The 26225-nt window shown below is 42.4% G+C and overlaps 1 protein-coding gene across 1 annotated transcript in view; it reads left to right on the top strand.

Moving 5' to 3' along the window:
* Nucleotides 1-24801, top strand: part of MAMLD1 (mastermind like domain containing 1) — a gene marked incomplete at its 5' end in the record, with an annotated part of 47046 nt that extends 22245 nt beyond the window's left edge. The window contains 2 exons of the mRNA XM_080719475.1: nucleotides 18217-18457; nucleotides 24636-24801. Coding sequence (XP_080575601.1) covers nucleotides 18217-18457; nucleotides 24636-24676 — 282 coding nt within the window. The 3' untranslated portion in view covers nucleotides 24677-24801. The remainder of the gene's footprint in view (nucleotides 1-18216; nucleotides 18458-24635) is intronic.
* Between the last annotated feature and the right edge of the window lie 1424 nt (nucleotides 24802-26225).

The following is a 26225-nucleotide window of genomic DNA, read 5'->3' as shown; positions in this document are numbered from 1 at the left end:
TAAACTGAGCTCAAAGAGCTTTTCAGTTTGGAGAAGCTTTGGATTAGTTACTTTAAGAGGAACTATGCTTAGGCATGGTGGAACATGCACTTTGTAAATCTAGGAACCAATATTTCAGTGTTGAAAAAAGTGTGTTTTAACCACTTTGGATTGGCAAAAAAATGAAACAAAAACGCTTCTAATTGGTGAAATATAGGCTCAGAATTTTGTACTAATGTTGCCAAGATCCATTTTTTCAGTTTTCCTTTTTCATTTCTGAGTACCATTAATGATTCTCAAACTTAAAGCTTCCCTCTCTCAGATCCATTAATAATTTCACATTATGGGTTTGTGGAAAGCTTTCCTGAGTTGACCTGTAGATTTAACTTACATCCCTTGGAGGATGATAAATCCCCAAACCTGAGCCTGCTTTTTAAAGCAATATTGTGTGCTCCAAACTGGTTACTTTTGAACTTGAAGGGGACAGCAAGCAGTAGAATACAGTCATCCTTCCTTATCTGTGTATTCTGTATCTTCAGATTCAACCAACAGCAGATTGAAAGTATTCAAATAATTGCACCTGTTACCGAACATGTAGAGAATTTTGTTCTTGTCATCATTCCTAAACAATATGTTACAACTATTTCCATAGCATTTGTAATGTACCGGGCATTAAAAGTAATCTAGATATGATTTGAAGTGTACAGGAGAACATGTGTAGGTTCCTTGTAAATACTACACCATTTTTAAGGGCCTTGAGCATCCATGGATTTAGAGATCTAAGGGAAATCCAGTTACCAGTCCCCCTAGATACTGAGATACAGCTGTACTTATTATGGTTAAAGCATCATACCTCTGCCTCCAACAAAAGAGTTTCTGCTTTTTCCTAAGGAGTTGAAACATTTTGGAATTGTATTTGATTTTGTTGTTTTTCCCACAATGACAAACATTGCTTTTGCTTTTTTATTGTGTACTTTGGGGATTTTATTATTTTGTTGAATAATTTTGGGGTGTTTTATTGCTAGATAAGGGCTAGTCATGGGAGTTTCTCCCCATCCAAAGCAATGAAGTGGTTGAAAGCAGAAAACAATGTACAGGTTCAAAAAAAAAAATCTCCTGCCCCATCTGCAGATTTGCTTCTGTGGCTGTCTTGAGACTTGGCTGACTCTTGAATAAGAGTTTCTACAATAGCAATGTGGAATATAGGTCCCCTGATTACCTGTTTCTTTAATGCTTTGTTCCTTCAGCTGTTAGACAAATCTTATGTTTAATTGGAAAATGTGCTGGATGGATTCACAGAGATGAGAACCACAGTTTCAATTGTGCAAGATGAAAAAGTTCTGCAGGTGGACAGTGATGATGGTTGCATAACATTGTGAAAAAACTTAGTGCCACTGAATTATACATCTTAAAAAACTAAAATGGTAACTTTTATTCTGTATACAGTCATGTCCTATAAAACTATTTTTATCAGCAACAGTCCAAATATACAAAGGTGATCTCTTAAGATTATAATGAAACTGAAAAAGTCCCATCACCTAGTAATGTCATAGCTATTGCAGCACCACTGCAATATTATACTGTGTGTGTGTGTGTGTGTGTGTGTGTGTGTGTGTGTGTGTGGTGATGCTCTGTGAAAAAACCTACTGCACATAAAATTATATACAGTACATAATACTTGATAATAATAACTGTTATTTATGTACTTATTATACTATTCTTTTATCTTTATTTTAGAGTGTAAAATAACTACTTATGACCAAAGTTTACTGTAAAACAACATGCAATATAACCCTGGCAGTGGCCACAAATATCTTATGTTTATCAAGTCTCTTTATTGCATCCAAAGGCCTAGGGAGTGGTTGACCCAGGCCATCTAGATTTGTGTAAGTGTGCTTCTGGATGTTTTCATAAAGACAAAATCACCTAGCAACACATTTCTCAAAATATGTCCCCATCATTAAGTGACATGATAGGATGCCTTAGCAAAATAAAAAAGGAAAGAAAAATGCAGTTTTAAAACACTCTCCTAATAGAAAGCACTATATTCCTGTTCAATAATGTTAGCATGCAAAGCTAGGCATGAGGGTGCACACTTGTAATCCCAGTACTTGAGAAACTGAGACAGGAGGATTACAAGTTCATGGCCAGCCTCAGCTACTTAGTGAGATACTCCACAACTTAGTGAGACCCTGTTTCAAAAATAAAGAATAAAAAAATCAGACTAGGGATTTAGCTTAGAGGTAGAATGTCCCTGGCTTCAACCCCTGGTACCACAAAAATATATATTAGCATACAGTATCAAATTGGCAACAGGCTAAGCTACCCATTTTCTGTGTTAAAGGGAAGTATAATTGATTGCATGTATGAGCATAAATTTGCATGGGCCATCTGGGTTTTCTGCATGTCTCAGTGAGGTATGTGCATGTGAAGAGCACAGGAAAAAGTCACTGGGCATAGCCATTGCTTTGAAATATCTTTCCTGGAAAATTAAACAAAAGGGCTGTCCCTCTCTAGGTATTTTGAAGGAATGACAACAGCAGGTGGGGAGACAAAGGTGATTGTAAATAGAGACAGACACCATTTCTGATTATGAATGAGATAAGCAACTCCACTTAGGGCATGGTTGCATACGTGCCTGTAATATCAGTATATGGGAGGGTGATAGAGTGCTGCAAGTTCAACGACAGCCTCAACAACTTAGCAAGACCCTCAGCATTTTTTGTGTGTGGTTCTGGGGATTAAACCCAGGGGCATTCTACATCTGTGCTACACCCCCAGCCCTAGTTTTTATTCTTTATTTTTAAACAGTTTCTCAGTGAGTTGCAAAGCGCCTCACTAAGTAGTTGAGGTTGTCTGTGAACCAGGATCCTCCTGTCTCAGCCTCCCAAATGCCAAGATTACAAGCATGCACCACCACACTGGATGACCCTTTCACCAATTTAGTATGACCCTGTTTCAAAGTGAAAAAAGAAAAAGGGTAGGGTAGTAGCTCAATGGTAGTAACACACACACACACACACACACACACACACACACACACACAAGAAAATGCACTAGTTCCATTGGCTGTCTAGGTCATCCACAAGTCTGAAAACACCAGGAATGGCTCATAGTTCTTTGAGAAATACAGTAGCCAACAGAATAAGGCTAGTGATTTGCCATCTGGGACTAGCTTTCTGTGCAAACTCTCCCTCTTGCACAAGTGCTTGGTTTTTGGAATACAGTGCTGGAAAAGGTCAGAGTTCTCAACTATGATGAGAACCAGATCCTAAGCCCTTGGCACTGACACACAAAGTAGGAAGCAAGAACCTGTGACCACACGGCCAATTTACTTTGGAAAAGTCAGTATAACTGTTATGTCCCCACTCTTGCCCAAGCTCATAACACTTACAGTAACTCTGCCTCTCAGAATTTGGTGGTGTCCTTCTCCTCTTCTACTTTGTCCTAGTAACCTCCTCCTTCTCCTTTTTCACATGTGTATGTGTGTTAATTTTTTATCGGTGCATTGTATTCATAAATCTTAATGGGATGCAAGATGGTGGAGATAGACATGCACACATCACCTATTTAGCCCTTACCCAGTTCCCAACACATTCCCTCTCTCCCTCCTTATGTTTGGCTTAGTACATTGATATGTTTGTTGAACTACAGAATGTGCATTAGAGAATTTCCCTCTTCTCCCCTCACATACCCTCAGTTAGGTCACCTTATTTGCTCATCTATAGAATCTCCTTCTTCATGTAAAGTTCCCCCTATGACCCATTTTCTCCACAGCTTTCACATATTACAAAGAGAATTTTATTTCTTATGTTTTGTGACTGAATAATCTCACTTAGCATAATGTTCTCCAGTTCCATCCATTTTCCTGTAAATGATGTAATTCTGTTTTTCTTTATGGCTGAGTAAAATTGCATTGTATACATATCCCATAGTTTTGTAATCCATTCATCTATTGATGGACATCTTGGCTGTTTCCATAATTTGGCTATGGTGAATTGTGAAGCTTTGAACATAGATATACATGCATTAGTTTGGTATCTTGATTTCCTTTCTTTTGGGTAGATACCTAGAAGTGGTATTGCTGGATCATATGGCAAGTTCGTTTCCATTCTTCTGAGGATCCTCCATACTGTTTTCCAAAGTGGTTGCACTAATTTGCAATCACACCAACACTGTATTAGAGTTCCCATTTCTCCACATCCTCACCAGCATTCATTGTTGTTTGTGTTTTGAATGATTGCTATTCTAGTTGGAGTTAGGAGTTAGGTGAAATCTCAGGGTAGTTTTGATTTGCATCTCTCTGATTGCTAATGATGTTGAGAATTTTTTCATACATTGGCCATTTTAATTTCTTCCTTTGTAAAGAAATTTAGTTCACTTGCCTATTTTTAATTGGGTTATTTATTTTCTTAGTGCTGAGTTTCTTGAGTCTTCTGTATATTCTAGATACTAGTCCTCTATCAGAGGTGTAGGTGGCAAAAATCTTCTCCCATTGTGTTGGCTCTCAGTTAAGGTTCTTGACAGTTTCCTTTGCTGTACAGAAGCTCTTTGGTTTCATGCAATCCCACATATTGATTCACCTTTTAGTTTCTTATGCCTTTGAGATCTTGTTGAGAAAGTTTTTATCTGTGCCTATGTGTTGCAGTGTTAGACCTATGCCCTCTTCAAGGAGCTTCAAGGTCTCTGGTTTGATTTCCAGGTCTTTGATCCATCTTGAATTGACTTTTGTACAGGGTGAGAAAGTGAGATTAATTTCCAATTTTCTGCATATGGTTAACCAGTTTTGCCAACACCATTTGTTGAACAGGCTATCTTTGTTGCAGTGTATGTTTTTGGCCCCTTTGTCAAAAATTAATTGGCTGTAAGTGTGTGGATTTGTTTCTGAGGCTTCTATTCTGCTACATTGGTCTATGTATATATTTTTGTGCTAGTACCATGCTGTTTTTACTACAATGGCTTTGTATTATAATGTAAAGTCAGGTATTGTGATTCCTCCTGCATGGTTTTTGTTGCTGAGAACTACTTTGCCTATTCTGGGCTTTTTGTCATTCCAAATGAATTTAAGGACTAATTTTTTCTATGTGTGTTAGGAATGATTTTCTGTGTTTTACTGAAGATTGAAACCAAGGGCACTTTGCCACTGAACTATATACTTCCAGCCTTTTAAATTTTGTTTTTTGCCTTCCCAGAGATGTCAAAATAAATTTCAGTGTTTTTATCTGGTTCTTTCCAAGATGGAAGTTGGTAGCTTCATATTTTCATTCTTAATGTGAAAAAGTGAAATTATTTATACTTATTATAGAAAATATTTGAAATTTGCACATTCAGTTGTCATTCATAGAATGCTGTATATATTTGTTGAATTGCTTCAAAGTTTTCCTAAATATAAGTTTTCTCAAGAGTCAATATTAAAGAATAAATTATTTAAGAACAAAAAAATAATTTTTTTTTATTTTGAAACAATGTCTTGCTAAATTTCTCCTGTGCTGGCCTTAAACTTGCAATCCTCTGCCTCAGTTTTCCAGGTACTAAGACTACAGGTGCTGCATCCAGCTTAATGTTTACTTCTCAATCAGTTATTTGTGACTCTTGTGCTACATCACTTGATAGTAAATTCCTGACCCACGAGGAAGATGCCCTATCTAGCTCTGTAAATGAAAAACTGAAGGACCCTTGGAATGAATAAGCAGAAGAATGCACAGGGGATGAACCAATGAATGAGTTACATCTGTGAGCCTTTGCAAAATGTTAAGTTTTAGGGAGTGTTTTGAGTGCTTCAGGTTAAGTATTAGTTAAAAAACAGTCTTCAAGGCTTTGGAGCTTGACATACTTGTATACTTTCACTTCAAGTAGATGGGAACACTTGGCCTCTTTGCATAGAACCACAGCCTACAATGCATTTTTCTTGTCCAGTTGGCTTTCTCATACTTCCACAGCACTTGGGCACTGTCTGAATACATTTATTTCCCCAACTTCCAACAAATACACAGTTGTAAACTTCCAGTGGCAATTAGCACTGGTTCTGTTGCTGCTGCTGCTGCTGCTGCTGCTGCTGCTGCTGCTGCTGCTGCTGCTGCTGTTGTTGTTGTCATCATTTGATACAGTTTACAAGGACAAAACAAGACTTCTGGCTGCCATTAGAAATTCAGACTACTCATTTTTTTTAGCTTTTTCCAATTTAAGTTTCATTCATACCACTCTTACATGGCACTAATACCCCTAACATAAACCAATCAATTTCAGCCAGTCCTGTGAGAAGCAAGTGAACTACATATACACTCAGTGTGTTGGTAGCTTTGCTATTTCTTTTTGACTAGCGAGGGAGGGTCAAATGGGTAGGTGTTCTGCATAAACAACTTTGTGTTCTGCGTAAACACTTTGTTTTTTTGAATGGGTTCCATGTTAGTCAGATTTCCATCACTGTGACAAAATACCTGAGATAACTAACTTATAAGGATAAAAGGGTTATTTTGGCTCACAGTTTCTGAGGTGTCAGTCCATTATTTGATTGTCTCTGTTGCTTTGGGGCATGTGGTGAGGCAAAACATCATGGCAGGGAGTGCAAGGTAGAGCAAAGAACCAAAGAAGATGGTACCCAGATCCTAATATCCCCTTAAAGGTCATACCCTCAATGGCTAGGCCCCACCCTCTTAGGGTTCCACAACTTCCAAATAGTGACATAGCTCTGGTCACATAGGTCTTTAGGGGATATTCAAGATCCAAACTACATCTAGCTGCCACCATTGATTTAAATTAAGTTTAGTTAGACATGGTGGTGCATGCCTGTAATCCAAATACTTGGGAGACTGAGACAGGAGGATCACAGAAGTGAGGCTTGCCTCAGCAACTTATTGAGGCCCTCAGCAACTTAGAGAGACCCTGTTTCAAAATAAAACAGGGCTGTGGGTATAGCTCATTTGTAGAATGCAACTGGGTTCAATCCCCAGTACCCTCCAAAGATTAAGATTATATCATAATTTGTGAGCATAGATTCCACTTTCCTTGTGGAAATTATTTCTGGGTTTTTGTTATTTGTTTTCATCATTTTGACAGCTATTTTGTTATTTTCCTTTACTTGTATTATTAACTTTTAATTTGAAAGTATCTATTTAGCAAAGTAATTATTATCACAAGGAGATTCCTTCCCCTCTTCCCCTACCCAGAAAGGAGCCCCAGCTTCCTTACTGCTCTATTCATTGCTATAGTTCAAGATTGACATAGATCAAAGGAACAGAGTGGATTGAAAAGACAGCTTCTGGCAGTGGCCATAACAATGTCAATAGAGATATGGAGTCATATAGATCTGTTCTTACCTTTCCTCAACAGCTGCTGAGAAGTACTGCTTTTCTAAGCTCAGGAATTATCTCACAGTGCAAAAGACAAGATTACAACCAAGGACTCATCTCATGATAAAACTATGTCAGTAAGCTTTTGAAATGATGGCATGGTTTTGGGAATTTCTGAGGCTCCAATAGGCCCTGACATAAGTAATAAATCATCCTGTGACTTATAAGAGCTAAATTGACATCAAGTTTTGATTTGAGAATACTTCACCATGCTCCATATTTTTAGGTACTGAGGATGGAACATAGGGGCATTCTACCTCTGAGCTACACCCCCAGCCCTATTTTTTATTATTTATTTTGAAACAGGGTCTCACTGAGTTGCATAGGAACCCACAAAGTAGCTGAGGCTGTCCACGAACCACAATCCTCCTGTCTCAGCCTTTCAAATGCTAGGACCACAATCATGTGCCACCACATCCAGTTACCATGTCCCATTTTTTTAGACAAATTATAAAATCTCGAAATTGACCAGGACTTAAGAGTACTGCAGATACCTGAAGACAGCTTTGATGTTCCCCACAGAGTCTCCACCCCTCAATGATTTGCCCCTCTTGGCTTCTTGCTCCTGAACCAAAAACAGGGCATTGACATTAGGCCTTCTGGATGGGCGAGGTTCCAGTGGACCAATCAAAATGCTCCAGCATTTGGCCCAGTATAGAAGATAGCAGGAGGCTCACTCCCCATGTTCCAACAATCTGCTGTGTTCCTAAAAGCACTTGAAAGGGTAGTGACCACATCCCCCATCTGCCCTGCCTGAGCCCACTTTCCATGTCAACTCCAACTCATAACTCCCCATACACACACACTAACACTGATAAACATTTCTCTGTATGCCTGTATTTCACTTATGTCTATTTCCCACTCTCCTAGCAATAAACTTATTGATATAATATTAGAATAGAGATAAAGAAAGATACTGAACCGTCACCACTGCTTCTAGACCCATCAACAGCCTACTCAGCAATACCTTTTACAGGCTTTTAGTTTTTTGTTCAGTTACTATCTGTGAAATCAAATCTTGACTTTCTGGTACGTTCTTGGACTTTGAAAAGAATTTAAAAATTCAAAAGCTTGATGCCAATAATTGCTTTTAGGATCCAGCACTGCCTATTTTCTATAGATGAATTCCAGTTTAGATCATCAATTATTTTCTTTGCAGAAACCCACAAAGTGCATATTCAAGTTTGTGTTGGAATTGAATATGATCCAGAGATTCTTAATGTTGTTAAGCTAGACTATTGCTTCTAAAATGTGTATCACATTCAACTAATGTGTATTTAAGAGCTTGAGTACCACACTTGAGACCTGAATGAAAAGCGCAAGATGGTAATATTTGATCTGTATTGGATGTGTTTGCCGAAGTGTGTTGGACAATTCAGGTGTGCTAGATTTCTCTTTAAAGGAATGGTCCAATGGGTAAAGAAACATGACTAAGTCTGATCAGGGTTCAGCAGCCTTGAGCTTCAACATTAGGAATAGGATTGTCTATAGCTGGAGGCTAGAGATATACGGCAGACCTCATGAACTCAGAGAGATGTGAGGGGCCAGGCTAGATTCTTCATTTTAGATTCAGTTGTCAGTAGCAAACAACCTAGTTCATACTGGTTTGAACAATGAGAGAGAATTGTTGACTCCTGTAGGTGGAAGGCCAGCAGTCAGGCAACCTCAGGGTTGGTTTGAGTCAGTTGCTCAGCAGCAGTGCTACCACAAATGCTGATTTTTTTTCTGGTGGTCTGCTCTGCCTTCCATAGCATGGGCTTCATCCTGTAGCTGGCTCCCCCTTGTGGGCACATAATAGCAGCCAGCAACTCCAGGGGCTATAAGCCACTACTCCTGCCCCCATTTAGAGAACAGGAATTACTTGTGGAATGCCTGTCAAAACAGCAAGGAAATTTCATTCCAAGAAAACCCCAGGGACTTTGGGTTTATTGACCTAAACTGATCACATGCCTACGGTACTGGGCTTCATGGCAGTGTAGCTAAGTGTCCCACCTCTTGGACCTTGTATGCAGCCAGGTTACTCCAAAGCATATATGCTGGAGGTAGGGGGGCATTGAAGGCTCACCTGAATGGAATGAAAATGGGGGAAGATATCAAGAGAATGAAGACTCAGTGCTGGCTAGGCCATAAGCAGTGTTTGCTGCTGCAGTTAACCTCTTTTGTTATCCTGATACCTACACTCCCCCTCCCATGAACAGGCCTCCCAGAATGTTCACTCCTGTGGTCATCCTATTTATTCTTCTTTGAAGGGCTTGAGTTCCAATATAGAAATCCCGAGTAGTTTGATCAGCTTTCATTGTCGTGACCAAAATACCTGACAAGGACAACTTAGATGAGGAGAAGTTTATTTGACCTGTGGTTTCAGAAATGGAGCCCATAATCAGCAGGCTCCAAGGAGGGGCACATGATGGCATGTGACAGAGTAAAGCTACTCTCAGTCATGGTAGCCAGAAGCAGAGAGAGGACGAGAGGAAGGAACTAAGGACATATACAGTTCCTAAGTCCACATCCTCAGGGGCCTACCTCCTCCAGCCATGCCTCACCTCTGAATCTTGCTGCATTGGGGGCATACTTATAACACATGAGCTTTGTGGGACATGCCAGACATAAACCAGAACACCAAGGATGTTTTACCCTCAAATTTGTGTCAGTATGTAACATTTTGTGTTCCAGGAATCCCTGGTTGCTATGCTCACCTGGGTAAAGAAAAAACAGAAGCACAAGGGGAAAAAGGGAGGGAAACACTCCAATTTGGAAAGGAGAAATTAGGAAGCAGCAATACAGTAGTCACTGAACCATCATTCATCTCATAGTCTGCCACATAGGAGTAACAAGGCTTTCCTAGGGTTGGGTGCTCCTTGCTCCTCTGAAACTCAGTCCTCTATTCTGTATAATGAAAGTGTTGGCTGAACAGTGGTTCTCACATTGGAGTGCACTCTAAAGAACTTATTAAAATGCAGATGACTGGGTTCCATCTCTAGAGTTTCTGATTCCATAGGTCTATGTGTAGGCCAGTAATTTGCATTACCTATAGGCTTCCAGGGAATGCTGCTGCCTCTGATCCAAGGCTCCCTGCTTTGAGAAGCACTGGTGTAAATGATCCCTGTGTGCCCTTCGAATTCTGATGTTTGGGACTATGAGATTTTACACCAACTTAGAACCCATTGCTTTATAGATGAGACATACCAGGCTCTCCCACATGAACAACTACAGATATCTTGGAGCTCCTGCTTTGTTTATAATCTAATTTTTGACAAATGGGGCTGAAAGTGAAGGATACCTTAGGGATTCAGGAAGTTTAACTTATTGGAACAGAAATTAGGACCTGAAATGTAAAAACTTCATTCTATGCTCCCCCCATGCACCCCACTGTAGCACAGTGTTATTCAGGATGATAGTGTGACTTCAGAAAGCACCTCTTTTTCAAAGGACAGTTTGAATCCTTAGGACTCATTTTTCAAGCAGTATCCTTACTTGATCTGTTGTTTATAAGTCTTAGGAGTAGCACTAGTTGAAGGTGTAATGTAAACAAAGTTGAGTTGGGAACTTTGCCAATTGTCTTCCCAGAGCCCCTCAACTGGCCAACATCTATCCATTGTATAAGTCACAGCTTATACCTCACTTCCTCCAAGAAACCTCCTTTAACTAATCCTCCATCCCAGCCTAGGTTAGATTCTCCTGTTATTTGTGCTCTAGAACCCTGCAGTATTCTTTACTCTTTATTCTATTATGAATCCTCATTTCAGTATTTCTCCATTAAATGAACATACCAACTTAAAAAGGACAAGGACCATATCTGACTTGTTTGTCAATGTTACCATAACACAGGGCCTGGGTCATAGTTGGTGCTCACTAAACGTGTCATACAAGTGTCATAAAAATCAGGCTGTGAGCCAGCGTAGCCAAAGTATATTATCACAATGAAAACTGTCGAGGGAACTATACAACTTATGCCAGAGTGTACAGTTATGAGTGCTCCAAGGGAACAAAACAGACAAGCCTCCTGAAGAAATAAACACAAGGATGGAGAACCCCATCATCCACAGTAAATCATTCATAGACCCTCTCATTTCTCTCTGGAAATCTGGTGCTTGCTGAGACCTACTGTGTCTTACAATCAGGCAGGCAGGGCTTTCTGTCTCCAGAGAGCAGCCCGTTGAGCACTGATATAGTTCATAGATAGGCATTTGAATGAAAGCAGAAGATGTCCTTCTTGCTCATAGAATTCCCAGGAAAATGGGCCCTGAAGAGCTTATCTGAGTGAATCCTGCATTTTCCCACTGGAAAAATAGGGTTCTAGTGAGTCTGTGAAGTGAGTAACCATAACAGTCGAGTCTCCTGACTTATGGGTCAAAATTCAGCTCATGCATTCTGTGTTTTTAATATATTTTCTATCAGCTACAAAGCAGTAATAGAATATGAACATATTAAACTCTTTATATTCTATTGCCACTGCCCTAATTCTCTGCCACTAAATAGATCAAACCAAACCATAGACATACATACTATGTACTTTTATTATTGAACCAAACCAAACTACATACATATAGAGAAGGTAAATAATAAAGTCCACTTACTAAAAGTATATCCCATGTATATTGAAATTGCAAGCTGTGCCTAAGTTTAATGTAACCGATGAGTCCCATTCTTGATGGACATTCACACAGAAAAAAAGGTATCTTTTTCCCAGGTATAGCGGCAAGTTATGCATATGCCTGTGTCTTAGGTCCCCAGAGCTTGTCCTTCTTCCTTCAAAACGGACCCATAAACCACCCTTTTTATTTGTGGTATTGGGAGAGGAATCCAGAGGCTTTCTACCTCCGGGCTATATTCCCAGACCTTTTTTTCTTACATTTTATTTGGAAACAGGGTCTCACTAAGTTGCTGAAAGCCTCAGTAAGTAGCTGAGGCTGGCTTCGAACCCGTGCAATCCTCCTTTCTCAGCCTCCCAAGCGTGGGGATTACAAGCATGCGCCACCTCGCCCGGCCCATAAACCACCCTTTTATAAGGCCCTTATGAGAAAGAGAGTAGTTTGGTGGGAGACCAGTACTTTCTCTGCAAGGCACTGACTGCACCTTGACAAGTAGAGACAGTGAGAGGGCTCAACTACATCCCTTCTTATCAGAAACTCTAGAAGGATAACTACTTGTTGGGGGCAGGGCTCCCAATGACTTGTATTGTCTTTAAAAACAACCAGCCAGGCTTGGTGACACATGTCTATAATCCCAGTGTTTGAGAGTCTGAGACAAGATGATGACAGGTGCAAGGCCAGTAAGTTAGTGAGACCTTATTTCAATTTTTTTAAAAAAATCCAAAGGGCTGGGGTCGTAGCACAGAGGTAGAAACCCCTGGGTTCAATCTCCAGTATCCCCCCATACACACACACACACATACACAACCACCAATTTGTGATTGAAGTGAGGATAAAAATAACAGAAAATGATATCCAGCCTAAGAATCTACAGGAACCACAATAAATCTCAGACTTAAATTAATTCATTGAGTTGTGTGCCAAATGATTAAGGGAGGAGACAGATGAGCTCTTCTTATGCTTCTCATTGTCTAGGTCAGTGTCAGGTGAGGGCCCATTCCTCACCTTCTCATTGTATCCTCACATTGGCGGAAGGGGAAAACCTGCTCCTCCAAGCCTCTTTTATCAGGACAGTAATTCTGATCCATGAGTGATCCACCACTGTACCTAATCACTTCCAAAAGGCCCCACTTCCTTATAACATCACATCAGGAATTTCTTTTTATAGCTGAATAGTGTTCTGTTGAATGTGTTAGCACACACACACACACACACACACACACACACACACACAGTAGTGGGATTGCTGGATCATATGATAGCTCTATTTTTAATTTTTAGAAGAACCTCCATACTGCTTTCTATAATGGCTATACTGATTTACATTTCCACCAACTGTATACAAAGGTTCCCTTTTTCTACATCTTCACCAGCACTGTTATCTTTAGCCTCTTGAGTGAGGTGATCTCTAATTGTGGTTTTGATTTGTATTTCCCTGATGATTAGTGATATTTAGTATTTTTCATATACTTGTTAATAATTTCCATATGTTTTGAAAACTACCTACTTAAATCTATTGCCCCTTTTTTTGGTGGTACTGGGGGTGGAACCCAGAGGCTTTATACCTCTGGGCTATACTCCCAGACCTATTTTATATTTTATTTGGAAACACGGTCTCACTAAGTTGCCGAGAGCCTCACTAAGTAGCTGAGACTGGCTTCAAACCTGTGCGATCCTCCTGTCTCAGCCTCCCAAGCATGGGAATTACAAGTGGCTACTGCCCAATTTTAATCCAATTTTTGGTTGATTGTTTTCTATTGTGTTTTTGAAGTTTCTCATATGTTCTAGATATCTACTCCTTATCAGATGTATACTTTGCAACTCTTTTCTCCCACTCTGTAGTTTAACACTTAACTTTGTAAGTTGGTTGTTTCCTTTGCTGTGCAGAATTTATTTAGTTTGATGTAATACCATTTGTCTATTTTTGCTTTTGGAATCCCCTCCAAAAAATTTCCTTGCCTATTCCAATGCCTTGAAGCATTTTCCTTGTTTTCCTCTAGTATTTTCATAGTTACAGGTCTTATATTTAAGTCAATACATTTGAAATTTATGGTGTGTATGTGTGTAATGCTGGGAATTCACATGCTTGGCAAGAACTCTATTACTGAGCTATATACCCTAAGCCCTTGAGTTGATTTTTGTAAATGGTGAGGGATAGGGTCTTGCTTCATTCTCATGCATGTGCATATCAAAATTTCCCAGAAACAATTGAGAAGATTGTCTTTTCTCCAATGGATGTTCTTTTCACCTTTGTCAAAAAATCAATTGGCTACCTGACTCTCTTTTCTATTTCATTGATTTTGTGTTTTCAATATTTTATAATTTTCATTGTAGAGTTTTCACCTCTTTGGTTAAATTTGTTTCTAAATATTTTATTATTTTTGTAGCTATTGTAAATGGGATTGGTTTCTGCCAATACCATGCTGATTACTACAGATTTGCAGTTTGTGGGGGGGGGGGTTGTTACTGAGGTATTCTGCCACTTATTTACAACCTTAATTCCTCCACACCCCCACCTAAGTCACTGCATGCTGCTCTAGAACCTACCATTCTCCTGTCTCATCCTCCCAGGTACTGGGATTATAGGCCTATGACACTATGCCTGACTTGCAATATGTTTTGTAGTCAGGTAGTATAATGATGTTCCCTACTTTGTTCTTTTTGCTCAAGATGACTTTCGCTATTCGAGCTTTTATGTAATTCCATTTAAATCTGGAATTGTCTTTTTATAATTTTGTAAAGAATGTCATTGGCATTTTGATAGGAATTGCATTGAATCTGCAGATCACTTTGGACATTTTAACAATATGGACATTTTAACAATACTGATTCTTCCAATCCATGAACATAGGATGTATTTCCATTTTTTGTGTCCACTCATTTTCTTTCTTCAATGTTCTATAATTTTAATTATAGAGATTTTTCACCTCTTTGGTTAAGTTAATTCATAGGTGTTTTATTATTTTTGTAACTGTGGAGGCGGGAATTTTAAATTTGTTTCAGATAATTCACCATTGGCATATAGCAACACTACTGAGTTTCATATGTTGATCATGTATCCTACAACTTTGCTGAATTCATTTATTCTAATAATATTTGGTGGTGTATTTGGGGATATGTGTGTGTATACATGCATATATATGCACACACAGAGACAATTTGACTTCTTTTCAATTTATAACTGGTACTACAGGAATGAACTACCATATCTGGCTAGGTCTATGTACTTTTAAGCACCATAAGTAATAGTACTGTTATCTCCTCTTCTATTGTTTCTATCTTGGCACGATTTTGTCTTTAAAGACAAAACAAAACATAAAGCTTTACTGCAGTTTTAGTGGGACTTTGGGAGGGAATGAATTTAGATGCATGCATTAAATCTGCTGTCTAAATCCGGAAGTCTTCAAAGGAAATCCTGCCTCTCCCTTCCTTGGTTGCCTGAACATGACAGTTAGTTGGATGGCTCCTCTGGATCTCCAGGGCCTATCAGTAGTGCTTACTATACCCAACAAAGACACTGAGAAAACTTGAGATTAGAGAGAGATGGATGTAGGGGGTATGCATTAGCATAAGGATTATTCTTTTAATATTACTTCATTTTGAAACATCTTTAGTATGTGTGATTTAAAGCTTGAGCTTTTTAAAAGTCAGCTTCTAGACAGTTGCTGAGGCTGGCTTCAAACCTATGATCCTCCTATCTCCACCTTCCAAGTATTGGGATAACAGGCATGTGCCCCACACCCAACTTTATTCTGTTTTTTAAATTGGGGATTGCATTGGTCTGAAAAGTGCTTTCTCCTATTCTGCCACACTCAAATGAGTGGCTTCAGGCCCACTCCTGATTGTACTGTTAAAACAGGAATGCCCACAATATTGGGACATTTTGTCACTGGTCATTTCCATGTGCCATCTGCAGTATTTTGTTTTTTTGGTTTTTTGCCTAATGGACTATTAAGGCACTGCAAGCCTGTGCTAATGGCAATGGGAGGGGTCCTATTTCTTGAACCATCACTAATATCTTACAAGTCACACGAAGCTACCAGGGATTCCAAAGCAAAATCTTCGAAGGCTTTCATTCTGTACGAACAAGCCCCATTCATTGCTTTTAGCATATTTCATTATGAAGTGAGCAAGTCATCGGGACCCAAGTAATATTTGCATATTGGAATTCTTAAAACTCTAATGTGGCTGTAAAATAAGGTTTTGAATTATCAAATAGCTAGATATATAGGCATAAGGGGCTATGAAATGTAGAAAGATGCATTTCTGCTCTTGTCCAGTCCAGATGACCTTGTTCCAAAGAGAAAATGGAGTTTGATGGAAGCTACAGGTAGCCAGTGAGCTCAGTTCTGTACTAATGAAACACCACAGAGGAGGTGCACTGAGCCCTCCACGGTTAGTGCAGATTCTATAGAATGTCCAGGAAGATTCTTTCACAAGTATATTGATTTCGCTTGTTAAAAATATCTCATGTTAATTTTGTTTGGGGTTTGGGAGAATTTGTTGTTGTTTTTGTATGAGTGCATATCATTTCTAAAACTCTCCAGGTAGTTAATTGCCTTTTTATTACTAATTTTAAATATCTGTAGTTTGTTCTTAAATTTTTATCTGAAGCCTCCATTGCCTGTATTTTTCATTTTTCTATGTATTCATTTATTCATATATTTATTTATGTGTGTGTGGCACTGAGGATTAAACTCAAGGGCATTCTACTTCTGAACTACACCCCCATCCCTGTTTTATTTTTATTTTGAAACAAGGTCTCACTAGGTTGATGAGAGTCTCACTACTTGCTGAGGCTATCCTCGAACCTGAAATCCTATCTCAGCCTCTCAAGTACTGGAATTACAAACATGTGTCACCATGCTGACCTGCCTGTATTTTTCTTAATGGCACAGTATAACAGTTTCTCTATTTCAAAGCTTGTTTTCCATATGACAAGTTAGTGGCTGAAAACATACACACCATGGCAAACTCTGTGTGGACTTGGGAATGAGGCAAAACTGTGTCTGCATCTTGATCTGCTACTCTCTAGCCATGTGACTTTGGGCAACTTGTTTAACCTCTCTGAGCCTCAGTGCCCTCATCTATAAAATAATGACTATAATAGCCCTACCTCCTAGACAGCTGTATATAAGGATTTAATGAGACCAAATATTTAAACACTTGAGTTAGTGCCTGGAACACAGAAAATGCTCAGGAAATTCAATGGTGCCAATTGTTTATTGCTATTGAAAATAATGTATCCAGTCATCTATCCGTTCAGTTGAAAGACTTGAGCATAATGGATGCTTAGTGTTTATCTTAGTGAATTGACTTGAAATCAAGTGTTTAGCTTAGATTTGGAGGATGAGTATTTCTATTTCTCTTTCCCTTCAGGTATTTGATAGACACACTCACAGCTTAGGTATTAAAAGCATGAGAGGGAAGATGCTGCCTCATGTAGAAAGAACAAGTTCCTCCCGCATAGGCTTATCTGGTCCTTTGGGACACTATGCTGCTAAGCACTTGGTGTGTTTGTGTGGAGTATCAAGGCTGAGTTTTGAAGGTTTGCTGACATGGATATCAAGTACCAGGTTGTTTTAATTGTCTTGGCTGAAAGAATTGAGTCAGACATTCAGTACTTTCAATGCTGATGTAATATCTGTCTTGTAAAGGGGATGGAAAGGAGCTCTAAAGCACACAAGTCCTGAAAATCCAGGGCCCTGGCAGAGTCAAAAGCAGAGAGGGCAGCAGTTCAGGGCTTGGCTGTTGTGAGATGTGCACTTGATTCTGGTTCTGCACTCACCCTTTAGTTCCACAAATTCCACAGCATGTCTACCCACACATACCTACAGACCATTTTGAAGTCATGGGCTCTGTTTCGAGGGTGGGGAAGGACTGAGATTGGTCATAGCTATTGTCAATGAACCAGTTATCTGGTTTAGCTTTATTCCCATTGTCAACAAGGCAGTTATTGTTCAAGGCAAGGGATTCCTCATGTGAGATATATGGACAGGCATTAAGGGGCTCAGAGCCCCTCATAAAATTAAACATAAATGTTGATGCACTGAGAGGAGAGATGCTACAAATAACATTTTCTATGCAGAAACTGCAGCTCTTAACTGCTTCTCAAAGGAATTTGTGACCCAAGACAAGCTAAGACCACAAGGCTATTTGGTTTTGCTTTCCCATGCCAGTTGATGTGTATAACCACAATACTCCCCAAGAAAAAACAACTAGGTGGTCAGGAAGTGACAAAATCAGAAACATTTTGTGGCCAAGCAGCTGATGAATTGTTCAATCGGTTGTTGTAGACTCATGTAGACAAAGCCTGCAATCTTGGGGAAGCCAGGCACCCCCAGGTCAGCCTCGGGCGACAGCCCCCATCCTGCCAGGCCCTGGGGAGTGAATCCTTCCTGCCCGGCAGCGCCTTTGCTCACGAGCTGGCCCAAGTCACCTCGTACAGCGCCTCAGAGGCAGCGCCCTGGGGAGGCTGGGATCCGAAGGCCTGGAGGCAGGTGCCTGCTCCACTACTGCCTAGCTGTGATGCCGCAGGTAAGTCACTTCTCCCCAAGCCTCGCTTGCCTTATTCATCAACGGGGTGCAGCCCCTGCTCAGCCTGTCCGCCTGCCTGCCTTATGGGGGTTTTGGGAGGAGCACAGGAGGTGACAGCTCCGAAGGCAATCCAGAAAGCTCTGTCACCTAGAAAGGCTTTCTAGTGCTTTCTGGCCCTGCTAATTCTCTACATTTATCCAAGCATTCGTTAGCCAAAGAACAACCCAAGCAAACAGAGTATTCCAGGCACCTCGGCCTCACCTCCAGGGCAAAGAATGGGAGACTGCCCAGGATGCATCTGCTTTCTCCCTCTGCCATACACCTTCCCTGCCTGCCTTTCCCTGCTGCCGGACTAGGAGCACTAGGGGGCGGGGCTGTGCTTCTGTGCCTCCGAATTCCCCACCTGATGCCTGCCTGTTTAATATTTAGTGGGTGCTAAGGAGCAGCCCCTCCTGCCAGCGATCCGCCATGGGTTCCATACTACAATGACTCCTTTGACCCCCACCCAGTGGGAAGCTGGAAGTCCCCACTGGAAGACTGGCAGCCCAGGGGCAGGCAGAAGGCATCCAAGCCAAGCCTGTTCAAGACAGCTGTGAGTTTGGATCTAGAGTCTAGAAGGAATTGCTCACGCACCCCAAAGAGTCACATTAGCACTTGTGAGAGCAAGATGATGGAGACCAGCCTTTGCAGAAAATTGCAGTTTGGATCACGGAGCTGTTGTCCTGGTACATGAAATATCAATGTGCACAGGATGTCTGCCCTATCTGCAGAGCAAACTGGAGACATGAGAATTTTCTAAGTGATAGTAATCAGAAGATGGTCATCAAGCTGAAAGGGCCTCCTGGGAGTCTGGCCTTTAATGGAAATTCTGCTTTGGTACATACAGCCTTGTTCTCTTTAGCCTGCCTGCCCTGGCCTGGAAGAACAAGTGGTGCTTTCCATTCAAGGGCTATTGATTTCTTTCTCCCTCAGAGTCATGGCACTTCTCGGCTATTTGTTCTGTAGCTGAAACCAAAAGAAACTTGTCCAGCACCAATCTACCAGGGAAACAGAATTAGCAAAAAAAAAAAAAAAAAGATGGAGTTGCAGGATGTCGCTGTTCCCACCCTGGCAGCCCTGTCCTTCCTCAGAAGTCACAAATGTGAGGATACGAGCTAGAATGCCTGCAGAATTCCTTTTTCCCACCCCACCCCATTATCTCCTTGCCGAAGCCAGCCAGCACCTTTCACCCAGCAGCAGAGGAAGGGGTAGATGCAATGTGTGGGCCCAACATCTTCTCTAGGAACTAGAATTTGGCCCCAATGGGGGACTTTGAGGGACAGACTTGCCATTTTCTGAGTGTCCCCTCTCAGTACCTGTCTCTGCAGCCAGTGAGTCAGAATGAGAAAGAGGATGCATGCACTGCAGGGGAAGAAGAGAGACATTTGTATCCTCTGCCAATGATCATTCCCAGCATTTGAAGCAAGTCCTGCCGGGACAACCCTAAAACCACTGAGATGATGGAGTCAGAATAGTGCACACAGTCATAGGTTGCACAGAGGATACAAAGAATGACCCACACAGAGCTCTGCCATTGTCTTTCAATAGCATTTTATTTTGTGAAGTCCCAGTGACAGCTTCGGACTAGCTGGAAACCAAGAGCAGCACCATTTCTATTGGGGAGATCAAAACAGGGCAACACAGCCCTGGGTTTTACCTAATGTAGAGAACAGTATGGAAAGTTAATATTCCCCTGAGGGTTCCACGCCTGACTTGAGGTTTCTACCCATTCCCCATTCCTACACCCTGTCATATTGTCTCTAGAATATGATCTTTGATTTACTTGTGTCTTGTCAGCATCCCTGTCAATTGTAAGCTCCGTAAGATTAGATGTACATTATAATGACTCTGTGTTGGGGACAGAGGCTAGCCCATAGTGGACCCATGATAAGTGTTGGTTCAGTGACCGGCAGAAGCACTGGTTGGGCTGCTTTAAGAATGCTATCTCCCTATCAGGTCCCTGGACAGTTAGGTTCCTGGGTTCTGGAGTCTTTGAGCCCTCTGACTTGGGTGGCATTGGAAGCACAAGGGCTTAGGTCAAGGAAGGTCCCACTAGGAACAGGAAGCACAAGGGCATAGGTCAAGCAGGTCCCACTCCAGGTCTTGACTTTCACTATCCACAGGGAGAAGTGGTTTAATAAACACTCATTATTCCCTATGTTCTAGAATCCTCCACTGCCATTCTGGAAAAATTAAGTCACAGACACTAAAAGTTAGGAAAAATACAGCAAACAGTTGAAACTTGCCTGCCATAGGAAGCCCCTTCAGTTTCTGGAAGGCATTTTGGGGTAATTTTGCCTAGGAGCACCTGGGTCTCAGAAACCCCAGAATTGAGATCTCAGTGATATGATGACCCCCATGCAGCTTGCTGTCATTTCAAAGAAAAAGAAGGGTGAGCAAGTTGCTTCCAATTCTGGCTTCCAGAATCTACAAAATAAGGTGCTTTTCCTTGTGGAGTAATAAACAAACCAACCCACGCTAGAGCTCATTAACCTTTGGGACAGATAGCTGGGAGCCGTCTGCTGCATGGCAGCCTGCCTGGGGGAGGAGGGACTTGCAAACCAGTGTCCCCTGAGAGGGAAGTGGGAGTTCCCTTGTAGGGGAAAGTAATTTTTCCCTCTCTTTCCACCCCCATTTTCCCTTCTTCTCCTCCCCAATTCTGTGCCTTTCTCCCTCTCTCCCTCAACATGCTATATTTCTCTGAGTCAGAATGCTTTTCTTCAGGGATCATGGGGTAACAGCTGTGTGAATCAGGCTGAAATCCAGAAACCTTTTGTGGGTGTCTTCCAATTCCTACTGATAGCCTGCCCCCACCTCTGGGGTTGGAAAGTCCCTTAGTCTGATTAAGTGCTTGAATTGGTGATGAGAGGACTTCTCCTGTGCGACTGGTGATTGATTGCAGGATGGGTGCATGATTTTGGTGGGGGAGCTGATACAGCGCCTGGCCTAGTCTGTGTGTAGGCCCTGAAGTGGGTCCAGTGGTACCAGCAGGCCATGGCAGAATTAGGCTGGGCCTGGCACAGAAGTTGAGGCATGGCCATTCTAGTAGCTCCTAAAGAGGCTGGCAGGGCCTTTTTAGTTTCCTGGGCATCAGCATGAAGCTTCCATAAAGGCAGCCCAAGACCTGACTGTGGATTGGCTGAATGGGACTGGAAGAATGTGTGCCAGAGAAAGAGTGAGAGGTCTCAGGTCTCTGAGACTTCCTGCTGGCCACAGTTTTGCCAGGGTGGCCCCCTTGGAAGAAGCACAGGCCACCATGGGGCCTACCTGTTAGCCCTGCCTGGCAGGGCCTTGACAATTGCAGCCCTAGACCTCTTCCACAACTGTGTTGATAAAAAGCCACATGACCTGGGCCATCTTTCACAAGAGGGCAGAAACCAAGTGTCCTGTCACTAAGTAATTTTCAGCCACGGTTTCCTCCTGGTCACTGAAATCATTTGTCATTTCCTGTTTTCTCCATTTTCTAATGGTTCTAATTGTCAGTGTCAAAAGGCAACAACTGTTTTCTTGGGGCTTATCTTTGGAGCACATTGATTCAAAACAAAGGATGGGAGTCTCTGAATGCAAAACAAAGGAAGCAGCCTCCTCTCTCCTCGGGAGGCCTAGAGAGTCTGCCTGACTCCCTCTGCCAGGAACTATGGGGCTGGGATGGGAGCAGAGGACTGGCAGTTCCCCTGGACAGCCCAGTGGGCTAAGGAACCAGCAAGGACCCTGTTTGCTGGGGGCCACACATGCACCAGGGGGTCCTACAGAGCTAGCTGCCAACAGGGCTACAAGTCAAGGGTGATATTTAGCCTTGGTAATTTCTGGATGCACTGGAATTTGTCCTTCCATGGGTAAAGACTTAGGAGCATCTGGTCTGTTCCTATAATCCTGGCCTGGGTGTGAAGAACTCTCTTTCATCTCACAAGTGGTACCTGGGGCCTCCACCTTCTGAATTGTGCCTCAGGCCAGAATTTCCTCTTACTTTCCATTTCCCTGAGTAACTTTCTCACTGTACACTGTATCCTTCTCTTTGTACTTTTCTGCCCTCCTCTGCTTTTTCTTTGGTCACATTTTCTAGTCTCCATCTGTCTATGCCCCAAACAGCCTTATAATTATGAATATAACTACGACATTTGATAAAACTAAGGGGGCAGCTAGTGGGGATAGTGGTAGGTCCAGTGTGGACCCAGATGGCCACATGGGAACCAGAGCAGGTGAAACACTGGGTCTACAGCCATGGTGCTGTGTACTTCCTAGCCACCACTTTGGGCAAGTCATTTAATATCTCTGAGCCTCCAATGTCACATTAGTAAGTGAAAGACTGTGGGCAAATCCTGCTGTCCTTGGGCTAGTAGAAGAGTCAAGATTTAGAAATGTTCACCTAGGAGCTTAGTGCAATAGTACATGCCTGTGATCCCCATACTTGGGAGGGTGAGACAAGAGGATCCCAAGTTTGAGGCCAGCCTTAGCGATTTAACAAGACCATGTTTTCAAATAAAAATAAACAAAAATGGCTGGGATGTAGCTCAACGAAAGAATGCCCCTGGGTTCAATCCCCACTACTAAAATAAGAAGAAATGCTCACACACCTGAGCATCTTGGGCACATCTAGATGCTGTGGGCTGGGGTAGTCATGTGACTCACTTGCTCCTCAGCCCTGTTGGGCATTTCTTCCTAAATGACAGGAAACCGTGGGTGTGAAGTGCTCAGGACAGGGAGCACTTGTAAAGCCAGCCCCCACCAGCCAGTGCTTTAGGAGGAAGGGGCAGCTCCGCCCACATCCCAGCAGCCCTGAGTAGGAGGAGGCAAGAGCAAGGCAGGAAGCAGGCTAAGGGCGGGCTGCAAAAGCAAAGCACAGTCTGGGGAAATCGCTTCTGGTGGAGTCTTCCCGGTGCCATGTGTTTGTCCTCTCTGCCTTGGCAGGAGCTGAGGCCAGGAACTGCTGCCAGGCCTGAGAGCTGGGCACATTCCCAAGCTCTGGCCCTCTGCTCCGCCCTCTCCCCTACCAGCCCCCCCTCCCCAGTGCAGAGAAGGGCTGCCCAGAGAGCCCTTTGCTGGAAAAGCAGGCACAGCAAGAGCGGCCTTTTGCACAGTTGAGGTTTCTGGCATCTGAGTGCACAGGCAGAACTGCCTCAGGTTTGTCATGCTCACAGACAGGCTTCTTGAGAAATAACAACAGGTGAGCACTGGATTGTGAGTCAGACCTAAGTCCCACTCACATACCGGCCCTCGTCTTCTGAGGGTCTTCTAGCCAGTCATACCCTCTCCTGCCTTGGGTCCTTCTGATTCCTCCTGGCTGTGTCTTCCCCTTGACCAAGGGAGCAAATCCCAGACTGGGTACTGGGACTTTGGCCCTGAAGCCCAGTTCTTCCCCTGCCCACCCAGCCAGCTTTAAGATGGAGACAGGAAGCTCCTCCCAATTGCCCAAGCTGTAGTCAGTCAGAGGAAGAAGGGAAGTTGGCAGTGAATGCCTGGCTAAGCTTGGTGTTGGACAGTGCGTCCACGTGATCATCTGGCCTTCGTGCCAGAACTACCCAAACAAACCCTAGTCCTTTCCCCAAGACAGTCCTGCAGATTTTGGACTCAGGCCACTGAATAGCCCAGAAGCTCCTCTACCCTAGCCACAGCTCAGCCATTCCTTCACTGGGTAAACTCCCATTGTTTAGAATCCTCTGAATACAGCCAACTTTGTCTTGGTCTCCCTAAGACTGTCAGCATGGGGCATGATTTGGCCAAGGCAGAGTAGCATAGGACTGTCACCTCCTTCCTTCGACATACTCTGCTTCTATTAATGCAGCCTAATTTACATTTGTTCTTTTTGGTGACCACATCTCACTTCTGACCCATTCTGAACAGACAGACATTCAAAATGCCTCAGTCTTTTTCTATTGTGTTCTTGCTATTAAACTCTATCTCTCTCTCCTGCCTCACCCTACGCTGTTGCTGTTTTTTTTTTTTTTAACCCAGGTGTAAACTTTTATTTTACTTGTAGAATTTTGTTCTGGAGGGCAGGGCCTGCATGACAGTGTATGTTGGTGTGTTCACTCATGCTTTTGCTACACCAAAGCCAAGACCAAGGTCTCTGCACAGTGAACCCAAGGCTAATATTTCTTAGTAGCTATAATCTAATGTGTCTTTTTTATTTTCTTTTTAGCAAGAGAAGCAGAGATCAGGTCTTATGGCAACGATCCCTAAGCAGCAGAGTGTGTATACGCCCCAGCAGATAAGTCCATTTCAAGGTAAGCAGCTTAAGTCACGTTTCTCAAGGGACCAGCAAAGATATGCATTTGTGGAGTGGAGTAACAACTCATTTCCAGGTGGTTTGTGTTGTTGGTGTTTCTGAAAGCATGGAGAGAAGCTGGGAAGTCTGAAAGTCAGTTAAATACTGCCCTGAGTGGGATCACTTACAAGGAAAGCAGTTTAGGATCCCAGTTGGAAGCCTGCTCTTAATAATTCTGAAATAACCTTAATTCAAAAGATTGATAAGGCTGAGGCACTGGTGTGTGTGTCAGGGTGACCTGAAGGCTGCCATATACTGAGATTTGGGGTCCCACCCTTCCCCTACCCTACACACATTCACACCTGGCTAGAGTGACCTTCTATCTCTAATGAGTTCTGGGGGCATCTGGCAGGAGTGGTGAAGGGAGGAGGTATTGAGGATGTCTGCCTCCCAGAGCTTCCACCAATAGCAGGGATTCCCATTTTATCATTGCAGCTATGACTATAATCCACCTTTATTGGGCCAGTATATGGCAGTTAGCAAAAAAATAAAAATAAAAATCAGATTCAGTCCCTACTTCTTGGAGGTTCTGGACTAGACAGGAAACACTGAGTTTAGCATTCTCAGTACACTGAGATTGGAGAAGGCCATGGGTGCTCTTGGGAAACCTTAGCACTGGTCCACTTGCCAGTGGACCAGTGAGCAGCATCTTCATTATAACCAACTAGCACTTCCAGGCCATTGTACCTCCACTCGCCTGCAAAAGCCCCTGTCCCTTTGGGCTTGATACCAGCCACTGAGCCTGTGTCCCACCTGTTCAAGCTAGAATGGCATGTCAGGCAGGCTTTGCCTACAGGCACAGAAATAAGTTTCTGTGGCCTTGGGGAGGTTAACTTTTTGAGGCTAGAGTACAGCCATGGTAATGAAAAAAATATAGGCATGGTTACAGGAGAAATCACTTGTTTGTAATTATGATCACAGACTGGAGAGTGAATCATACAGTCCAATACTGACATCTGACCACATTGCTGCCTGCTTGACCTCAGGCAGACCATGTGACTGCTACGTGCCTCGGTTTCCCCTCCACAAAATACCAGTAGATATTGGCCCAGCAGAGTCTCAGGACAATGAAAGAAAATACATTTCCAGCCTTAGGCACCAGGGATTCCATAATCTATCTTCTGCTCTGTGCTTCTCCAGTCCCAGGGATTCCAGAACTCAGGGAATTCAGAATATTCACTTCAAGGCGGATAGAAGGGAACCTCAGCATAGTTCAGTTCAGTAAACACATGAGCTTCAAGGGGGATCAGAGGCTCTCTGTGCTGTGAGGATCACACCCTCTTACCACTCTCTGTTGTCTGAGGGTTGAGCCATCTTCCCAGCCCATCCTGTCCTGTTTTCTACAAAACATTCAGTGCCAGGACCTGAACACCAAGCACTGAGGGTAAAAAGACACATAGCCCCTGGATTCCAGTCTACTTGAAAAGGCAGACAGATCAGCTGGTATTTCGTTCCAGCATGATC

The sequence above is a fragment of the Muscardinus avellanarius genome (assembly GCF_963383645.1).
Source record: "Muscardinus avellanarius genome assembly, chromosome: X".
NCBI classification, from domain to species: Eukaryota; Metazoa; Chordata; class Mammalia; order Rodentia; family Gliridae; genus Muscardinus; species Muscardinus avellanarius.
Note: the sequence above shows the minus strand (reverse complement) of the source record. Positions and strands in the feature narration are given on the sequence as shown.